At 40.6% G+C, this 18,353-nt stretch overlaps 1 protein-coding gene across 2 annotated transcripts in view; it reads right to left on the minus strand.

Moving 5' to 3' along the window:
- sema5a (sema domain, seven thrombospondin repeats (type 1 and type 1-like), transmembrane domain (TM) and short cytoplasmic domain, (semaphorin) 5A) overlaps positions 1-18,353 on the minus strand; it is a 157,738-nt gene that overhangs the window by 5,777 nt on the left and 133,608 nt on the right. For both annotated transcript variants that reach the window (XM_088001156.1, XM_088001155.1), the window contains exons 17-20: positions 7,145-7,354; positions 3,791-3,961; positions 3,408-3,563; positions 636-680 (exon numbers count right to left, since the gene is read on the minus strand). In XM_088001156.1, the coding sequence (XP_087857282.1) occupies positions 636-680; positions 3,408-3,563; positions 3,791-3,961; positions 7,145-7,354 (582 nt within the window). The remainder of the gene's footprint in view (positions 1-635; positions 681-3,407; positions 3,564-3,790; positions 3,962-7,144; positions 7,355-18,353) is intronic.

Raw genomic sequence — 18,353 nt, forward strand, 5'->3', positions numbered from 1 at the left:
TGCAATAAAACCTGCTTAAAAGGGGGCTATTAACATTGATAACTTTCTTTCCCTCCTTTTGAAATCGTATCCATGACAGTGAACCTGTCGACACAAACCGAGTTAAGGTCAACTCTTTATGCACTAGCTCTGGGTCAAGTCTCTGACTCCTCTTGACATTATATTTAACATCTGAGACAGTGCGAGACTTTGGTTCCTGTCTTTAAGCGCTGCATTCAAAACCGTGTGGAGAGGAAAAGTACAAATTCAAAACTGGCCAATTTTGGATGTTTGCAAGGGCTTAACCAGTCCAATAAAATCCACTCTACATGCAGCAGCTGTGCAGTGCATCCTGCAAGCTAAGTAAAACAGATATACACTGCATATTGATGATACGCTAACTGTAGCTTTCCTAAAACCCCCCCCCATAAAAATAAGGCAATGGGAGAATGTACACCAAAGGGCAAAAAAGGTCATAAAGCAAGCCTCCGACGGCTTTACAAAGCAAATTTCTTGAAAACTTGAACAAAAGCTCTGCAAGATGAAGAGACTTTCTTTCTTTTTTTTTTTTTTACCAAGAATATGTGAGATGCCAGATGCAATACCCTTCCTCCTTCTTTCTGTCTTTCACACTCGCACATACAGATGAGAATTACCTCCACAGCGCCTCTCCTCCTGACTGGAACGTGCGATGGAGACTTCTGAAGGAGAAGACGGAAAGCAACAAAGCAGCAACGTTAGCACCAACAACACCTCCGCACATCCTTGTTTTTTGTCACCGACGGCTTGCTCTCCTGAAGGTAAGCACGGAAATGTGTTGAAAATCGTTCAAACTTCGAAAGCTAATCAAGGCTGTGGCACCTCGAGTGGTTTATGAAAGTATCAGTTCCCATTAGAAGGAAATGAAGTACAGGACATTGGTAATGAACCCTAATGGACTACCTTTCCTATAAAATGGGATGAATGGGGGTTATAAAAAGGTAGATGGGTAATTCTGTAGAATTTCCTAATGAGGATTATATCCTATTTAATTAATACGGAAAGGTTACAAACATGGGGCTCAGTTAAATGTTTGCTCTGTCGCATAATTACTTTCCTCGTCTAAAGTTTGTGTTATTCGAATTACAGCAAAAATACTTAAGCAAAAAAAAAAAATCGCTTTTCAATAATTTGGTGTCTCAGTTGCGTTATGTGAAGCTCAAGCCTGCCGTCTTGAAAGCAGGAGCTTTGATGATCCTTGTTTAGAAGAGATGCAGAGATCAATTCTTTTCTGTGTCTAGCATTACCGACTGTCAATAAGGAGATGCCTGCATGAGCCAATGTCAATACTAACAGTGTGAGAAAGACAGGAGGGTGTGTGCAGTATATAATGGAGCTTATCGTCATGATTAAATTTGATTATGTCCCTTAACTTGTCCCGCTCTTCGTCATAAGCAGCCGATATAGATTTATCAAACGGAAAAAGAGGTTGCTCGGTTTTACGTTTCTCTGCGGACGATTGACATTCATTGCCGGCTCCAGCCACCTGTAACCAAGCCACACCAAGACATTAGGAAAGCAGAAAAAGGTATCTGCAAATCACTCGAGTTTTTTCTCGAGAAAATTAAAAGCCTCGAAGTCCCGATGAAAGGAAAAATGAGGCGGTTTCACGAACAGCAGGTTTTTGCTCTCAGCTACCAGTTGGAATCCGTTTCTGCATTGTCGACCGTGATAGGGCCGGCAGCAGCGGGGGGGATCCCACAGATTTTGCCTAACAAAAGTATGTTTGCAGTAACAAAGAGGCCCGACTGTGAACAACTTGACAAAAGCTGCCTCTGAAGTGGGAAAATATCTACACCAATTAAAACATTCAGCATTAAAAGAAAGTGAAAGATTTTTTTTCTTTCTTTCTTTTCATCAAACTCAGCTGTGACCATCAATAAATAATTATTTTTTTCTAATCAAATTTTACTGAACCTGGACAAAAAGCTGAAACTGAGATGAAACAGATTAAAAACGAGTTAACACAGAAAGCAGCTGTTTGGGTATAAGAAAATTGGGCTGAAGGAAAAATATGCTCTCCTGTTCCTCAGTGAATGACAATTAAAGACTTTTGATGCTTTGCACTGCTCGCGTTGTGCGCCAACTATTGCTTGTTCAAAGAGGTCAACTGCTCATCTGTGTAAATGATGCCATTAAAATAATTACTTGTTCTAAAATATCAAGATTTCTGGTGCAGAAAAGAGGTTTATATCTAAAGCCTAAATCCTTTGATAGTTGCCCGGTAACACACTCGCTCGTTTAATGGAGCGAATAATTAAATGTAACATTTTCCACTACATGTAACTAACAAAACGGGGCTCAAAGTAAACATTATAACACCTAAAAGAAATTAATGTGTTACTATGCTTGGGAACAAGGCCAATGAGGCCTCCCCGTCTTCCTTATCTCATTTTCCAAATTTTCTCATCCATCTTCATTCCCTCTTTTCTCCTCTCATCCCACTTGACATTCTATTTTTATGCCTTTCAACTTCCTCATCCCTCTTTACAACCTCTTCTTTCCATCCCACTCATCAGCCTCATATATAACTCAATTTCATTTGACGCATCCCGCTTTAGGTCTCTTTTTCATTCTTATCATCCCTCTTTCAATTCTCTCTCTCTCTTATTATTCTCATTTCCCCCTTTCAGTCTTATCATCCCGACCACTTTTCACTCACTGCGGTGGGATGGTTGCTCGATACCAAAATCATTCATATCGTGTGACGATGTCCACCAATAAAAGCGTCCTAACCTAACAAAGTCTCTCTGGTACGACGTGAGTTACGAAGAGAGCTGAAACACATTTGCCTTCTGCAAGGAAAGAAACTGAATCTCATCTTCCAAGGTTTTGCTTCCTTTACTGTATAAATCTTCCTCCGGGGTCAGTTTATCAGTAAGTACCTGTTTTCTTCCTGCACTCCTTTCTCCACCTATCCCTGCTTATTACACCGACTTTAGAGTGACTCTAAATTTATGATAACGACAAAACTAGAAAGGCTCCCACTCACTAAGCAACAAAGGCAAGACTGTCATGGAAACGGTAAAACTTCTTCTTTTACGTGTAGCAAAGTAATCAAAGAATAATTTCTTCGGTTTTAGATAAAAAAAAAATAAAAAAATAGAGCTTTCACTGCGGTACTTAAGCAGCAGAGCTCACCCACAATGTAATCACATCCTGGACTCGGGGGGGAGTTCTTCAGAATGTTTCTAATTCAACCCAAAAGGCTGAATTATCTCCCAGCCTGACCTCTAACACGCTTCGAGAAATCAATAATGCACTTAATTATCACAGGTTTCTTGAAAACGAACTGAATTACCACTGCGCTGGTGGTGGGGTACGCTCCTCGCGCTCCCCAGGATGTGTGTTAAATCATGCGGAAGTGACATCACAAAGCGTGCCCTCACCTGGTATAAAGTTGGAGTCAGGGGAGCAGGGTCTGGTCTCGCTGCTGTTTCCTGAGCACTGGTTTCCAGTGGGGAAAAGGACGTCGCAGTGACGCACTCGCAGCTGGGCGCCGCCGGAGTCACAGTGGGACCACTCGGACCAGCTGGACCAGCTCTCTGGAAAACACAGCAATGGCAGCGTTGTCTCATCACACAGCCTGCTGAGTGCGAGTCTGCGCCGCGCCGAATGACTCCCCGTGCATTAGTGATGCACAGGAACGCCCTTCGAGAGGCTGAGAAAAAAAAATAGAAAGAAAAACAACAAACCCGGGAAAGGAGCGCCGCCTGCATCGGAGCTCTCTCAAGTCTTTTCCACTTAAGAGGTGGAAAATGTTTGTGTGTACCTGGACAAGTCTGCGTGTTGCACAGTGCTTCCTCGGTGTGCAGACCCAGGCAGATGTCTCCTCCGTAGGCTGGCGGAGGGTTGCTGCAGGTCCTCGTCCTCATGTAGTGTCCTCCTCCGCAAGTCACAGAGCACTTGGACCACGAAGACCAGCAGGACCAACTGCCGTCCACTGAAACCAGAAGTTTTTCATAAATACTTAATGCGGAAAGATTGCGCGATTTACTCAAATTAATAGGCTTCCCTTTTGGTACTGAATACAGAACAGGAGGAAACAGTCAATGTTAGTAATTTTCACACCATTTGATTTTTCAGACCTAGATAGTATTTTGACCAGCAAGAGGGGAAATTAAGTAATTTGATTTTGGTTTTGTTCACAGGCACAAATATGTTGTCATCGACAAGGTCCTGGTATGATATCAGACTGCGGTTATTTTGCTCTGAAAAAAAATCATCAAGTTTAAAAATGAAGCTTCCTAGTCCATTCCATCCATTTTTTGATAAGGCCAACATCAGGGCCATCCAAGAAGCACAATGGTGGCCTCTTTTATCATACCAGGGGGTTTATTGGACAAAGAAGACAGGAAACTCCTTCCAAATGCTTCACAACTCCACATCGCTGTACTGTGCTTGGAAGCAGGATCCTCAGCATATTTAACTCAACTCTGCCATTCCTGATAAGAAGAGTGATCAAATAGCCATCATGGCCAGGTCCTTGTTAATGGTCCTGGTGTAATGGCTGCAGCACATTAAATTAGTGGAGTGCATAAATTAAATAAATATTTGAGCTCATATTTGCAAATTGCACTCTTTTGGGAGTGAATGAATCCATAATCCCGTTGACTCAACTCTTGCTTTTAAAAAGCACGCATAACATCCCTAAACTCTCCCCACCAAAAAAAAAAAATAAAAATAAAAAAAAAAGATCACTAAAAGCCCAGAACTACCATAAAATTCATTACACTAATGATGCGTGCATGTAAACTCTTTAGTTGAACGCGAGGACGGTTTTTATATTCGGAAAGTGTAGGTACTGCGCCGACTTTAAAGCATTTTCCAGCGTACAAAGTCTTCCGGGTCATTAGCAAAGACGAGTATCCAGAAGCACAATCCCGTGTAAACATACGTTCATATCGACGACACCCAGACATGCAAACAAACGTGCATTTACGCGAGTCAAGCAGGTAGAAACAAAAAGAGAAAAGGGAGCACAAGTATGTGGAAAGCTTTCACACGAGCCTGAGCGGAGGTAAATACCCCTTCCCGATCATTTGTTTAACACCTCCCTTCATTGCAGCAGCCTGAAAGCCTCGTCTCATCTCCTTTTAAAGACTCAAGGATGGCTGGCGGCGCTAAATGGGTAATTGAAGTTGCCGAAGCTTTTTGTCATCTCAGTGTAATTTCTCTATCGCAGAGTGACACATAAGTCGATTCTTAGCCCTCGATGATGTATCGCCTCATCGGAGAAGCAGACGCAGTTAAAACACGGATTCATTCGTTTCCAGAGCGGACGGACGGAAGGCGCGGCGCCTTTTTCTTTGCCTTCTCTTGCACAGAAAAACTAACACATTAAAAAAAAGAAGAAGTGGATTAGCCATGGGAGGTTTACAACTGGTCTACCAGCGCAGTCTGCCAGCCTCAAAATAATATCTCACTTTCAGAGGGGTGCTAATTGAGGAGACATTAGTATTCATTGCTACCCGAGCCGGGTTAAGCTGGCCCCTTTGGGGGACGGGAGCATGGAGCTGTTCATCAACACACCGTAACTGTGGCATTATTGTAGTCAACATCCAAGAATAGGAATAACGCTTGTATTAAGGCAAGAGACGCTGCACAGAAAGAAAATCAAAGCCTGTTCATGTGTCCTTTCGCTCCCCTGGAGCGGCGCAGTCTGCACGGATGAACCCGCTCTTTGATCTACCCCAGATCTTCCTCACGACCTGACAACAGCTCACTTTACGAAATACAAACTCGAGATGCCGGGGTGAGTTTTTAACCAAATTAATTAAAGCAGCGCTGATGGACTTTCGGGACAGTGTCCGTCTTAAACCTCGAACAAGTCATAAAGACGGATTGATTGAGGGGGCTGGGGAGGATAAAACGGCAACCGATCAAACCCGCTTTTCTTCACGACGCTTCATTGATAAGAACTCGAGACGACGCCACACTTGCCTCTTCAGTGGCCGTGCTGAACACCCGGTGGGCTTAATGCTAAACTGAGTACTGGATTTCCTTTCAGACGGCTTTGCTTCCCTCGTCAGAGAGGGCATTCTTTTAATTAGAAAGCTTCCCCTCTTCTTCTTCTGTCAGATGACTGTTGAAAATACATTGTCTTGGGGCTTTTCACAACAGAATAAGGTCTTCCCATGGCTGGCAACATAATTACACAGCAATAGTAATTACATACAAGAGAGCCAGAGGGATTGTCTCCTTGATTCTTGGTCTAAATCTGGTCTCCGTCACACCTTTTATCTGCATCCGATTTCTTCTGTGGGTTTTTAATGATTCTGTAGGTCATCTGTCACTGTTATTCTTTATCCATTAATCAAGAAGAAGAAAGAACATGTAGTGGGAGGTCTGTTTTTTTTTTTTATCTGCAAGAGTAAAGAGAGAATTTGCCATTTTATTGACTCTCTTAATTGTTCTGATCTTTGTGAATCTTCTGCTCTCTCTGTGACTGTTTGGATTTATTTTTTTTATTCTAAGCAATGTGCTTCTCAGATGTTAAGGCTAATTGAGCAAGTGATTTGAATAAGCTTGGAACTTTTTCACAATCGTTTTAGTGCATCGTTGTGAACAGGAAGGAAAGGGGATGCATTGTGTCTCTGTCGCAAAGTGTCTCTGTGTCATCTAATACATCTAAAGAAAAAAAAAAAAAAAAAAGATCCAGTGTTAGTATGAGCCTATCAGCATCACTTGAAAGTGTTTGCTCACTCTGTATTGTAAAAGGTTTTCCAAATCGGTCTGATAATTGAGAAATTTCTTGTCCACGTTGCTCTTTAGGTCACTACAGATGTAGTTCTGGATTTGACCAGGCCATTTTAAAATAAACTTTCTTCAGATTAAGCAATTTTATTGTCACTTTGATGCAAAAAAAAAAAAAAGACTTGACACTGGGATAGAGATTCATCTTCTAGCAGGGCATCAACACAGACAATACAGCCATAAAATGGTTTTTATGCGTAAAAAACCAGTAAAACCCATATATAATTTTTCATTAAAATTCTCCTTCCAATGCCTAATATTGTGCTACTAAGTGATTCTGAATACAGTATGACAAAAAAAGAAAAGAAAAAAAAAAGTTAATGTGAACACTTTTCCAAGGCATTGTGCTTAATATTTGAAAATGTCCTACCTGGACAAGGCGTGATGTTACACTCCTGAAACTCCTGCGCCGGGCCCAGGCACGTCTGTCCTCCATACCGCGGCTCTGGGCTGCTGCAGGTCCTCTTTCTGCTCCGAATGCCTCGGCTGCAGTCTCTGCTGCACTGAGACCAGGAACTCCAGGAGGACCAGCCGCCATTCACCGTGTGGCCAGAGATCCTCCCCAGACGAAGAACTTCACCTGCGAGGTACAGAGATTTGCACAAGACTAATAACGAGACGCTTAAATTCCAGGACGGAGTGCGTCTCACCATAATGAATCATTTGAAAGATATGTAACTGGATCTTTAACACTTCACTCCATTCTAGGCAGCGTTGTGAGTATTTGACCAGAGTAAGAGGTGCTACTTTTTGATGTTTTTTAAATGTATCATTTAAAAAACGTCTTATTCAGAGGCACTGACGTGTTCAATGATACAGATATTTACTTTTGAGAGATGGGCTGAGGATTTTGAAAAAAGAAACTGGATTTTGTAGGTAAGCCACGGTGTTGAGGATGATTCGAGGAATATACCAAATTGACTTAAAAAAAAAACTGTAACTACATTTAAGAGACTATAAATAAAGCTGTTTGACCTGCTTATTTTTTTACATGTAAGATTTGTATTTGTTCATCTTCCACAACATTCCTTTCTAAGATATTCCCAGAGGGCTCACACACTAACCCCTGCCAGTACGTCACCTCTACTCTGATCAGTCTAATTAAACCCAACTGAGCATGCTCTCACTTTTCCGCCCCCCGTTCCAACTGTTCGCTGCTCCGCAGGGCCGCAGACGTTTTTCTTAATATACTCCGTGTCAAAAATGTGATCCGTCATGCATTCCTTTTCATTCCAGAGATCCTACACGGACGACATCGGTCGACTAATCAGAGGTCTCTCGTCTGGAACCACTCAGGCTGTGAGTTTTTAGATGAAATCCAAAGAAAAACGTCCTTTCAGTTAAACTGTAATCACTGCGTGCATTAATCAGCTCTGTGTTCAGAGGCAGACATCAGGATGATCAGAGAGGGATGGCTTTTTGCGTTGACCGAAATGAGGGAATCCATCTGTTTGACTCGATGAGAATCCCCTCCAGGCAAAGAGAATCACTGTCCGTGCACTTCTCTGATGAATCCCTCTCCTCACGAAACGTCGCTGGTGTGTTTTAAGCTGGATATTCACCCTCTTGCACATGCGCTGCTTCCTTTTTGGGAAGAGTGGGAACATAATTCACCCGCTGTTCAAAAGGACAGAAAAAACGCCCAAAAAACATCCCGATTCTTGTTAATCTTTGCTTTATTACATGCAGTCACCGTCTCACTTAGCTTCCTTATTGCCTCTTTTTTTTATCCCCGCTACTCCCCTTCTTCCTTCGCCGTCGTTAACCGTGCTCCGTATTTTTCCGTTTCAACTCCTTTCCCCCGTCCTCCAGCTTGGCCTTGCCGTTTCGTCAACGTGCTCTTTTCACTGACAGTTATCACTGCGCTCCTGCTTTGTATTCTCAGGGAGAGGACGATGTGTTTACCCGGCGCAAATCCACGACCTCTTCGTAACTGTGGCTGACCTTGCCGGTGCACAGGCCGGCTAACCTGGCATCACGCTGCCTTGAGCGCTGACAAGCACACCGAGGACTCCGGGGGCCCTTGCTTTTTATCGATTCTGAGGAGGCAGTGGAATGGACAGTCCCAACTTCCACTTTGACCTGTGCTCTTTATCAAGCCCTCTGGGAGCTGAAAGACTAGACCACCTCTCTGAAGGCAATGGAGAGATTCATGAACAGTCTTCTCAAAAGTGGACACAATCTTTACACAAAGATTTATTGAAATAGATATAAACAGACCATTCCTCGTATTCTGCTCTACCGTCCGGCTGATGATGTAACATTTTGTCAGCTGCATCTTCTGGGTAGGGGCCGTTACGAGTCTCTGGACAACCCACATCTTTGTGACAATATTGTTCATGTGTCAGCAGCAGTACCAGTCAGAGGGTGGCATAAAATCGTAATGTGGTGACATTATGAGCAGCAGAAGAAAAACAACAATGGAGCTTGTTTTGCAGAAACACATTAAGGTCAGATTGGCTCTTTTACCAGTCTTGATGCTGTATCCCTCAGGTACAACAAAAACTGTTTCTATTCAGGCTGCCTTCCCAAGATAAATAAATGCTTAAAAAAAACCTGAGTTGACGAACAAACTGCTGTGATACAACTTCAAAGAAAACTAATGGTACTAGGAAATCTTTGGAGTTTTCTTATTGGAGAAGCTAAGAGAAAAAATAATAGAAAAACAAAATAAATTGTCTGCCCGATGATCTACGCATTGACATCATTCAGGGAAAACTTACATTCAGCTGTGAATGTAAGCTGAATGTAGCAACTTAACTGGATTACTCAAAAGTTTTTTTTTTTTTAAGAGGATACAGTTTTTAATTATTGATATTGTCCTCATAATTATCACAATTATGTTGTCAATTGCTGCAGCAAATTGAACTCTCAGTGTTTTTCCCTGTTTTTTTGCACTTTCGCTTATGCCGCAGCATGAGCTCTCTTCTGTTTTTTTCCACTTTCAAAATAAATTAGCAGTGTAATAATAAGAACTTCATTAAAATTCTGCCGTGCATTTCTTTTTTTGCTGCTTTCTTTTCCTCTTCTGAGTAAATAGCATAAAATGTACTTTGGATTGACAGGTGTATGCATGTACACTAAGAAACTTGCCTTGCCTAGAACATGACTGTTCAGGGGCGAGACGAAATATTTTTCATACCTTTTCCCCTCTAAATAATTTCCTTTCAACAAAGCAAAAATGCATTTTTTTTAAAAGCAACACTTTCCTTTGATCACTCTAAATGCAGTGACGTTGTTTTGTTTTTGCGGGGGGAAATGTTCTGCTTTGAAAGTATCAAAGTACATGATACTGAGCATGGACATAACTGCATACAGTGAAAGTCAGTCGTGACATCTGTTTCACATTGATCAGAGCTCACGCTTCACAATTTTCTTAACCGTGTAATAATTCACAAACATTTCTGTAATTCCTGATTTAACGCCAAAAAGCTTTAATTGCAGTCAGCAAGTCACAATCTTCTTATCACATATTACGTGCTCTATTCGCCTCATCTTTTTCCATCACTGACCACACCGGTATGCTTGTCTCGCTTCATGCTCCGCTCAGACGTCAGCAGCTCCACTTTAAGGTTGCTCTTTGAAGTACTTTAGATATTAAATTGCCCCCTTTAGTCCCAAAACAAACATCAGGAGCCTTTTCTTTAAAAAAAAAAGAAAAAAGAAAAAGGTCGAAACTAGATCGATTGATCCACCAAGAGCCGTGCAGAACCGAAAGGATTTAATCCTCACTCTCCTGATGAGCTAGCTTCAGGAAGAGTGGAAAATATGGACAGAGTACAACATCAAAACACCTCACCTGCTTAACATCACATCCAGCTCACAGGCAGAATAAAAACTAAAGTCCAAAAAAACAAAAAAAACAAAAAACAAAAACCTTAGTGCAGAGACGTGGATTAAATGAGGCAACATCAATACCCAAAACTGTGCAATCTTGTGTACTGTATGGACGAAATGACATCTGTGCTTCTAAAACAAGTGGAAGTGAGAGACAGAAAAGTAGCAAAATCACCACTTTCAGCGGAGAGCAGAGATCCGCTGTCAAGTTTCATCAACAAAAAAATAATAAAAGATCACACAGAGAGAGAGAGAGAGAAAAAAAAACTGTCTTCCAAGCTGTCTTTGTAGCGGAGTAAAGCTTCTTCTCAAACAAGACGGAGGCTCGTATTTCTTTTACTGAACCTTTCTGTTCAGTATTTATTGAAGAGGAAAAAGAGGGCTTCAGCCGATAAAAACAGAACAACAGCAACAACAACTGCTCGTAAACAAGCAATAAAATCAACAAAGCAAGATAGTGACTAAACAGTAACAGATCCTTAAGCATTCTTCAAAATAAAAGACTTCCTCTATTCAAATAAATCATGTCTTACACTGAAATATATTTCACTTCGCCTTTGTAATTGTATACAATCATATTCAATATAATAATAATAATCATCATGTAAATTATGCTTAACATATAATTGTAATCAGTCACTTATCATGCAAATATACTGAACAACATAAGTGTAAAAAAGTCACAACAGTCTTGCATTGTACACCGCATGCTGGCTTGCCATTACTTGTCCTCCCCCTTTTACTTTACCTTTGAGATCATCAATGTCCCCCTGTGGACCAACCAATTTCTTCCAACATGCATGTGTGAAAGTGCCAATGTTACATCTTGTGAAAATTAGGGGGTCCGGGTTTGTTTGCAGTCGCACAACGTGACAGTATTTTCTGTGCTGTCCAAAAGAAGCTCTCCCAGGAGATTTTACCCAAATAAGGTTTGTCAGAGTGCAAAAATAAAACACAACCGTGAAAAAAATTCATGAGGGCCCCCACAGACATGCACGGAAACACAAACAGCCTGGTCATCGACCACTCTATGGGAACATCTGTTTATTTAATGCAGTCCAAAGCTACACTGGCTGTATTGGATTGTATTACGAGGAAAGGAGTCCCATATACTACAACTGCTCATTACAACCTCAGCAATAAACTATAGGCAGAATTACTTAACGCAGCATCAACAAACACTGAATATACTGCTGCTTTGTTAATCATGGACCAGAGAAAAATCCAGAATATGTGGACATGTGTAATGTGGGTACATGAGATTATGTCCCTATATTTCATAAAATATGGAGACATTATGCAGGTTAAATTAGTGTGATTGAGTGTTCCTAGCAATTGCTTGAGTCATAGTGTTTGTTGTGGAAAATTAAAGTTATGGAGTATACGCCTTCAAAAAAGTTAGAGCTGCATTTGCAATAATTAAATTTACACGAGGAAAGTCCAACAGACCTAATTTTCTAACGTTATAGGTCCTTAAATTTCTGTGAGTCAGCATTGCTTACTTCAAATCAAATGCTACGGTTATGCGGTCAATATTAGACTTAATATTTCAGTGCAAGAACCAATCGGCAATCCCAGAATCTGAATCTCCAAGACAAAGAAAAAGAGGGTTCTCACACAAGAAGTAGACGATACAAATCCGACAAAAAACCTAAGCAAAATAATGCATTTAATTATTAAACAATCGCCACACACTTTCTTGTTTAAAACCATTAAACAATTTTAATGAGTTTTAGCTCATTAAAATTTTAACAAGCTAAAACTCAAAGGCACATTTTAAGGATTTTAGGAGCAGTGTGAATGATTAGACACTTCCAATAAATTGGTTTAAGTCTGCGTAGCACTGCTGCTTTTCATAAACTCTCAAACTGTTTTTCACGTAACATTTTCTCCTGAGTTTATTTTCCATTCATGAAAGCTAAATTGGTTCACTTCCATAGACTGCATGTTCTCATGACAACAAGGCAGGGCTGTCTTAAATGCATTAACAAAAACTAAAGCCTTGAATAGAGATAATGGGTGTAACCCTTGGTAGCCTTTCTAATCAGACACTTTGCATGCTTTCATAGAAGTTTGATTGAAAAACCATTAATGCATTAAGCTGAAGGCCTGGTTTATTTATTTTTTTTAACACTGGAGCCATGGCTGCATATTAAAACCTCTGAAATAAAACATGAGACTTATGAGTATGATTTTCAAGAAATGCACTCAGGTGTGACACCGTCCCTGTAATGAAGGATGCATCAAAAATCACTTCTAGTTTTAGGCCAAATCGAAGTGAAATTAATCCTATTGATCAAATATTCTCTGTGAAAAATACCCTGGGACTAATCAATTTTCTAATTTGCGTCCAATTTGGTGAACGGAATGAAAAACGAACCTGGCTGCAAACCAACATTTAAAAAAAAAAAACCATTTAGCCATTTTCTGCATCGCCGTCTGAGTGCACGCACAGTCTAAGTTCCTGCGGCAAGGTGACACGTGGAGTTTGCTCTGCTGCAACTTTCCAGCTTCAATAGAAGACATGAATAAAGTGCAGCTCATGACATTTTAATGGGAAACGCGCTCCGTCATCTGACAGGTTACACAAAGCAAAGTCAAAACAATCAGGAGAAACCGTAAAGTTTACGTGTACAGGAAACCTGCACCATACAACGGCAGTGTAACAATCCACGGACTAATATGCACGATCATATTATATTATATGTTATCGCGTAGAAACGAGTGAGGACAATGTGTCTTTTATGAAGACGACGTGGTCTGTTTTCTGGAATTGCACTAGCGACGAAAATGCATGCACAGCTCCAACACTGCCTACGATCATCACAAACCGAGCAGAGTCTGCTTACAGGGTGGAGGTGTGAGGTCTGACATTGAGGTGTAAGGAGAAAAAAAAAAAAAAAAAAACATCTGCTCAACGTCAGCAAAACCGAGGAGCAGGCTTGAGGCTCGGGGTGGGGTGAGGGAAGCTTGGCAACCCTCCATCTATATAACAGGAAAAGCAAAAGTGAGGGTCAGCTGCTTCAGATTTTTTGGGATTAACATCCGCTGAAGAGTTGGGCTTGACACAGACTGTTAAACAAGAAGGTTTGGGACAAGGTGGAGGCTCTGCATGGAGTCCAGTACACTCATCAAAATGATTTTCCCGTTTCTCATCGAGGAGCTTGCTGACTGGCATCATTCGGTCTGCTCTGGAAATCTGCAGAGGATTGTTTGCACCGCACAGCACTAAGCTAGGAATGGGGCTGCCACCGATCACATACCTCTGCAGCTTTAATATGCCTGGAACAGATGTTCTCTTGATCCAAGTATTTGAGACGCCCCACTCATTTCCCTACTATTTAGTAAAAAAAACAAAAAAAAAAAAGCTGAATGAGTTCTAAAATTAGCAAGAGCTCAGGGAGTTCTGAAACATTTACCCATTTGTCTCAATTCTGATATCCTCATAAGTTATTAAGCATATTCGAAGCAAATCTGACAATGTGCTTTCATTCAGCTGCTTTTCGCCTTCCAGATGACAATCTAAGGCAGGGGTGTCAAAGTCAAATGGATGGAGGGCCAAATAAAAAATTTAGCTACAAGCCGAGGGCCGGACTGATCGAATGTTCATTGAAATTTTTTAAAATGACGCATATAGTCTAGTGAACCTAATTGAACCTACTGAAAACCTAACAAATATATTCCAATATGATCAGATAAATAAAGCAATATTTTCTTATGGCTCTGTCAGTAATCTTTAATTTTCAACAGACACAACTGAAATATTTTTAAAATATAATTGGATTGAAATACAATAAAATAAAGTGCAAAAATCTATTAATCCACATATGTCAGAGTCAAGGCATTTAGATGTGTCGCCGGCGACACATCTAAATTTGCAGTACCGTAATTCCGCCACACGTAGCGCTAAGTGGAAAAATTCCAACGGTTTCTGAAAGGGGAGACGTTGCACTTTCCAGCAAGTATCGGGTTAATACGGTAACTTCGCAGCTGCAGCTGCAGAGAGTGTAATTAATCCGGGGGGCACTCGTTTAATAGACGGTATATTTCGGCAATAACTTGGTGGATATTGAAAGTTCCGGTTGTTATGGATACATGGGTAAGTACATCATCTCACAGAACATTTAAAGAACTACTTACAGTTCAAATAAGGAAGATATTTTTTTTCAGACGGGGTGCCGGCTTGCTGCGGTCTGCGGGCCGGTTCTAATAATACATCAAGATCATCCCAGGGGCCGTAAAAAACCTTCTCGCGGGCCGGATGTGGCCCGCGGGCCTTGACTCTGACATATGTGATCTAAGGGGAGGAGGAGTCTCGTGGCATTTTAGGTTTGGACTGGGAACTCAGGAAAATCTCACTGCAAAGTCCAAATAAAGTGCATGTGCCTGCAACAAGTTCACGATCAGAACTACGTTGACATACCTGTGCTGCATCAAGTCAAATACAGAAAACAAAACATAGTAAGACATGGTAAAAAATTTTTGCTACTTTGGTTTCAGGCAAAAACCACAGTCAGCATGCATCAAGCAGGCTGGTAGTACAATCTTAATTTTCTCAAACACCTACTTTCTAAAAAATACATCAAAAGAGATTCCTTTTGATCCTCTATTTAAAGGCATTCTTAGAAAATTTGTATCTTACAGATAAAACGATTCACATACTTTAGGGTGGTACCTTCTGGCCATTTTTTTTTTTTAAAGAATCTGACTTCAATATGAAATGATGTTCTTACCGTTTCATTGTAAGGACAAAAAAGAAAAAGAAAAATTAACTTTTCTTTGACTTTTTAAATATTTTATTTAATATGAAAAAGAAGTATATGTACATCTTTCCATTGGTCCATTATGCCCAAACGTCAAACAGAACAAATGGGTCTTTGGTTCTCATCAAACAAGTCAGGATTTCTTTGGTGTTTCAGTGAACTGAGGGGAGGAACTCAGCCTCTGTTTCTCTACCCAATGCAACAACAGATGACACTGATGGCAGTAATAGATTCAGTTTTGGGTCCATGTTATTGTGTTTGCAAGAGGAGGTAAAAATAACTGGACTTTGTTCTTCAAAGTAGACTTGCTTCTACTGAACAAACATCCAACCCACCGTCGCTTTGTGAGAAACAAATCTTCACTGTTTGCTGTGGGGCGGTGATCAGAAAGTGAACCAAAGTCAGATGAGGAAAGTAGAAAGCGTCTCCCAGTCAGATTGTGTACCAAAAATACTTCCTGATCTCCGTTGTTAAGCTGAATGCATCACAACTTGCTTTGCTCGAAACACATTTTTTGACAAGCAGCATTGGTTTTACTGTAGGCTTTATTTAGTTCAATACAGTCTTGGGTGCTCTCTCTCACTATCACGTTGGGGTTCCTGTTCCATCTGAAAGTATTCTGATGGATCACCACAATTGTAAATGACTGGTTAGAGCGAATATTGGATATTTCCGGGGACATGGATTTAAACTCTGATTACCTATCTGTCTTTTATGCCTGTATCATTCATGATCTAGATCTTTAGTGATCTAGATACTAAAACCCATACACCAGCAGCTTCAGGTGCTTGTCAAAAAGTACTACTCTATTGTTTTCTATTAAACAACCTTGTTCAACAGTGTCTGGTCTGCCTGGCAACTCTTTTCGAACCTGTTTTACTTTGAAAGAACCAGAAATCTGTTCTGTTTGGGTTCAGGGCGCCAATTGACACTTGTTAATAGACGATGCTCACTGTGCATTTCTCTTTAGACAACAAGAAGAGTGGCTCCTTGATATTAATAAGTCTCCATAGCAACTTTTTGATGCATGTCAACTGGATGTTCTAATGTCATAGGAGAAAACCATTCCTATCCTACGATATTAAACGTGATCATCTGCAAAGCGAGGTGGTGAAAGATCCTTCTCTCTTCATGAGAGAAGAAGCAGAGTGAGCTCAGTTAGAATAGTGTCTGATGACTGCAAAGTATTGACATCTGGCCCATGTTTTAAGAAATAAAACATATTTCTTAACATGGATTCTCCCCCACCGCCATGGAATAACTTTGCTTTTAAACTTTGTTTGAATGAGATTATGGTACTTCAATAAAGATGCGGGTATTTTAAGGCTTTTTAAAAAGAGTGACAAAAGGGATGGTTGGATGCCATGTCATTACAGGGTGGAGCATAACGCAATCTCCCCACAGATCTACCCTTATTGATGTCATTACACCGTCTGTTTGAAACAAATAGACACCAAAACACTTTGTCATGGATGCTATTTGTGGTAGTTTAACTACAGAGAGAGGTACCTCAGATACCACCTGCCGTATAATTTCAATAAGGCACACAGGTCTTGGCTTAGAAACAGAGCAACGCCACAGGAAAAGGAGGATGGAGTGCAGCTGAATGACAGACAAACAATAAGGGTAGCGGAACAGCAGTCATTCGTCAGAGTCGGCTCTAAGCACCGTCGCATGTCTAATGCCTGCTCATGACATCCGTGCAGGAGAAACTAATCTCACAGCCATAAGAGGACCATGGCCTTGGTACCAGATCAGCTGAAGTAAAACACATCAGGCTGCTGACACACCACTGTTTCTTCCTGAGGAAAAAAAAAAAAATGAAGACATCATTCATCGACCCTCACCAGGAAAATTACAAACTCACAGCCTTCGACAGAAATGCCTTTCATCTTTCCTCTGCTTTCTTTTGCCCCCCTCGTGTGTCTGCCTCTGTTTTTGTCACATGCAAATGATGAGCTGCTGAGATGAATACACATAATTCTCAGGGTTTGCTATTACTGGTTCATCATAAAACTAGGCTGAATGAATACTTTGAATATTTATTCAGCAAATTCAGCAGGAGCATGTTTCGAAGACGAGACGTGTGAAATAAATAAAAAAGAATTTATCCTTCGCGCAGCAGTCACCGAGTATTAATAACACTTGATATGTATTTTTAATAGAGACTAAATAATGATGTACAAATAGATGATTTCATCAAATAGGAGAAAGGGTGAATTTAATCTGAATGCTTATCTACAGGTAGATGATTAATTTATCCATTGTTGTTGCGAAGCTGTGTAGGCAGACTAGTTTTGAATTTGAAACTAGTGTATGACATTTCAAGAATGTCACAAACTCAAAAATAAGAGAAAAACAAATATGGTGACTAATCCAACAACATTATGTCCGTTTCAGTATAATCTCCTGTCGGTAAATATAAAATCGTATAGTGTCACGGCAAAACGCACACAGCCCCTTCATGAAATATACAAGTAAAACAGATTGAGTGCTTTCCAAACACTTTTTAAACATTGTTTGAAAACAATCTAGATAATAAAATAATTGTATTTCTTTGGTACTTAGTAAAGCCACCTTTCCAACTTCGTAGCATCCCGATCTCTACAAGGCAAAAGCATCCCACAGCCTGATGCTGCGTTTAGCATGTCTTGTAGTGGAGATGGTGTGTTGAGTGAGATGTGCAGCGTTAATTCTTGTAGGGTTTTGCACAAGACAGATTATCTAATTTTGATCTCATTTGACCACTGTGCAAAGCATCCACTTGAGCTCATTTCAGTTCTTATTTCAAACATTGTCTTCAAGCCACATTTCCATAATAACCGGATTTGATCCACTAATTACCACTTACAAATAGCTGTCTGACCAGATATGGGAAGTGCGGAAGACCCTACTGTATCAAATTGACAGAGGAATAACAGAGAGTTGGCCATTCTAAGGTAAAAACCCAGCGCATACAGCGTTCATGGTTTTTTTTTT

The sequence above is a fragment of the Poecilia mexicana genome, unplaced genomic scaffold (genome assembly GCF_051168715.1).
Source record: "Poecilia mexicana isolate PSO_F unplaced genomic scaffold, ASM5116871v1 scaffold_20, whole genome shotgun sequence".
Classification (NCBI taxonomy): Eukaryota; Metazoa; Chordata; class Actinopteri; order Cyprinodontiformes; family Poeciliidae; genus Poecilia; species Poecilia mexicana.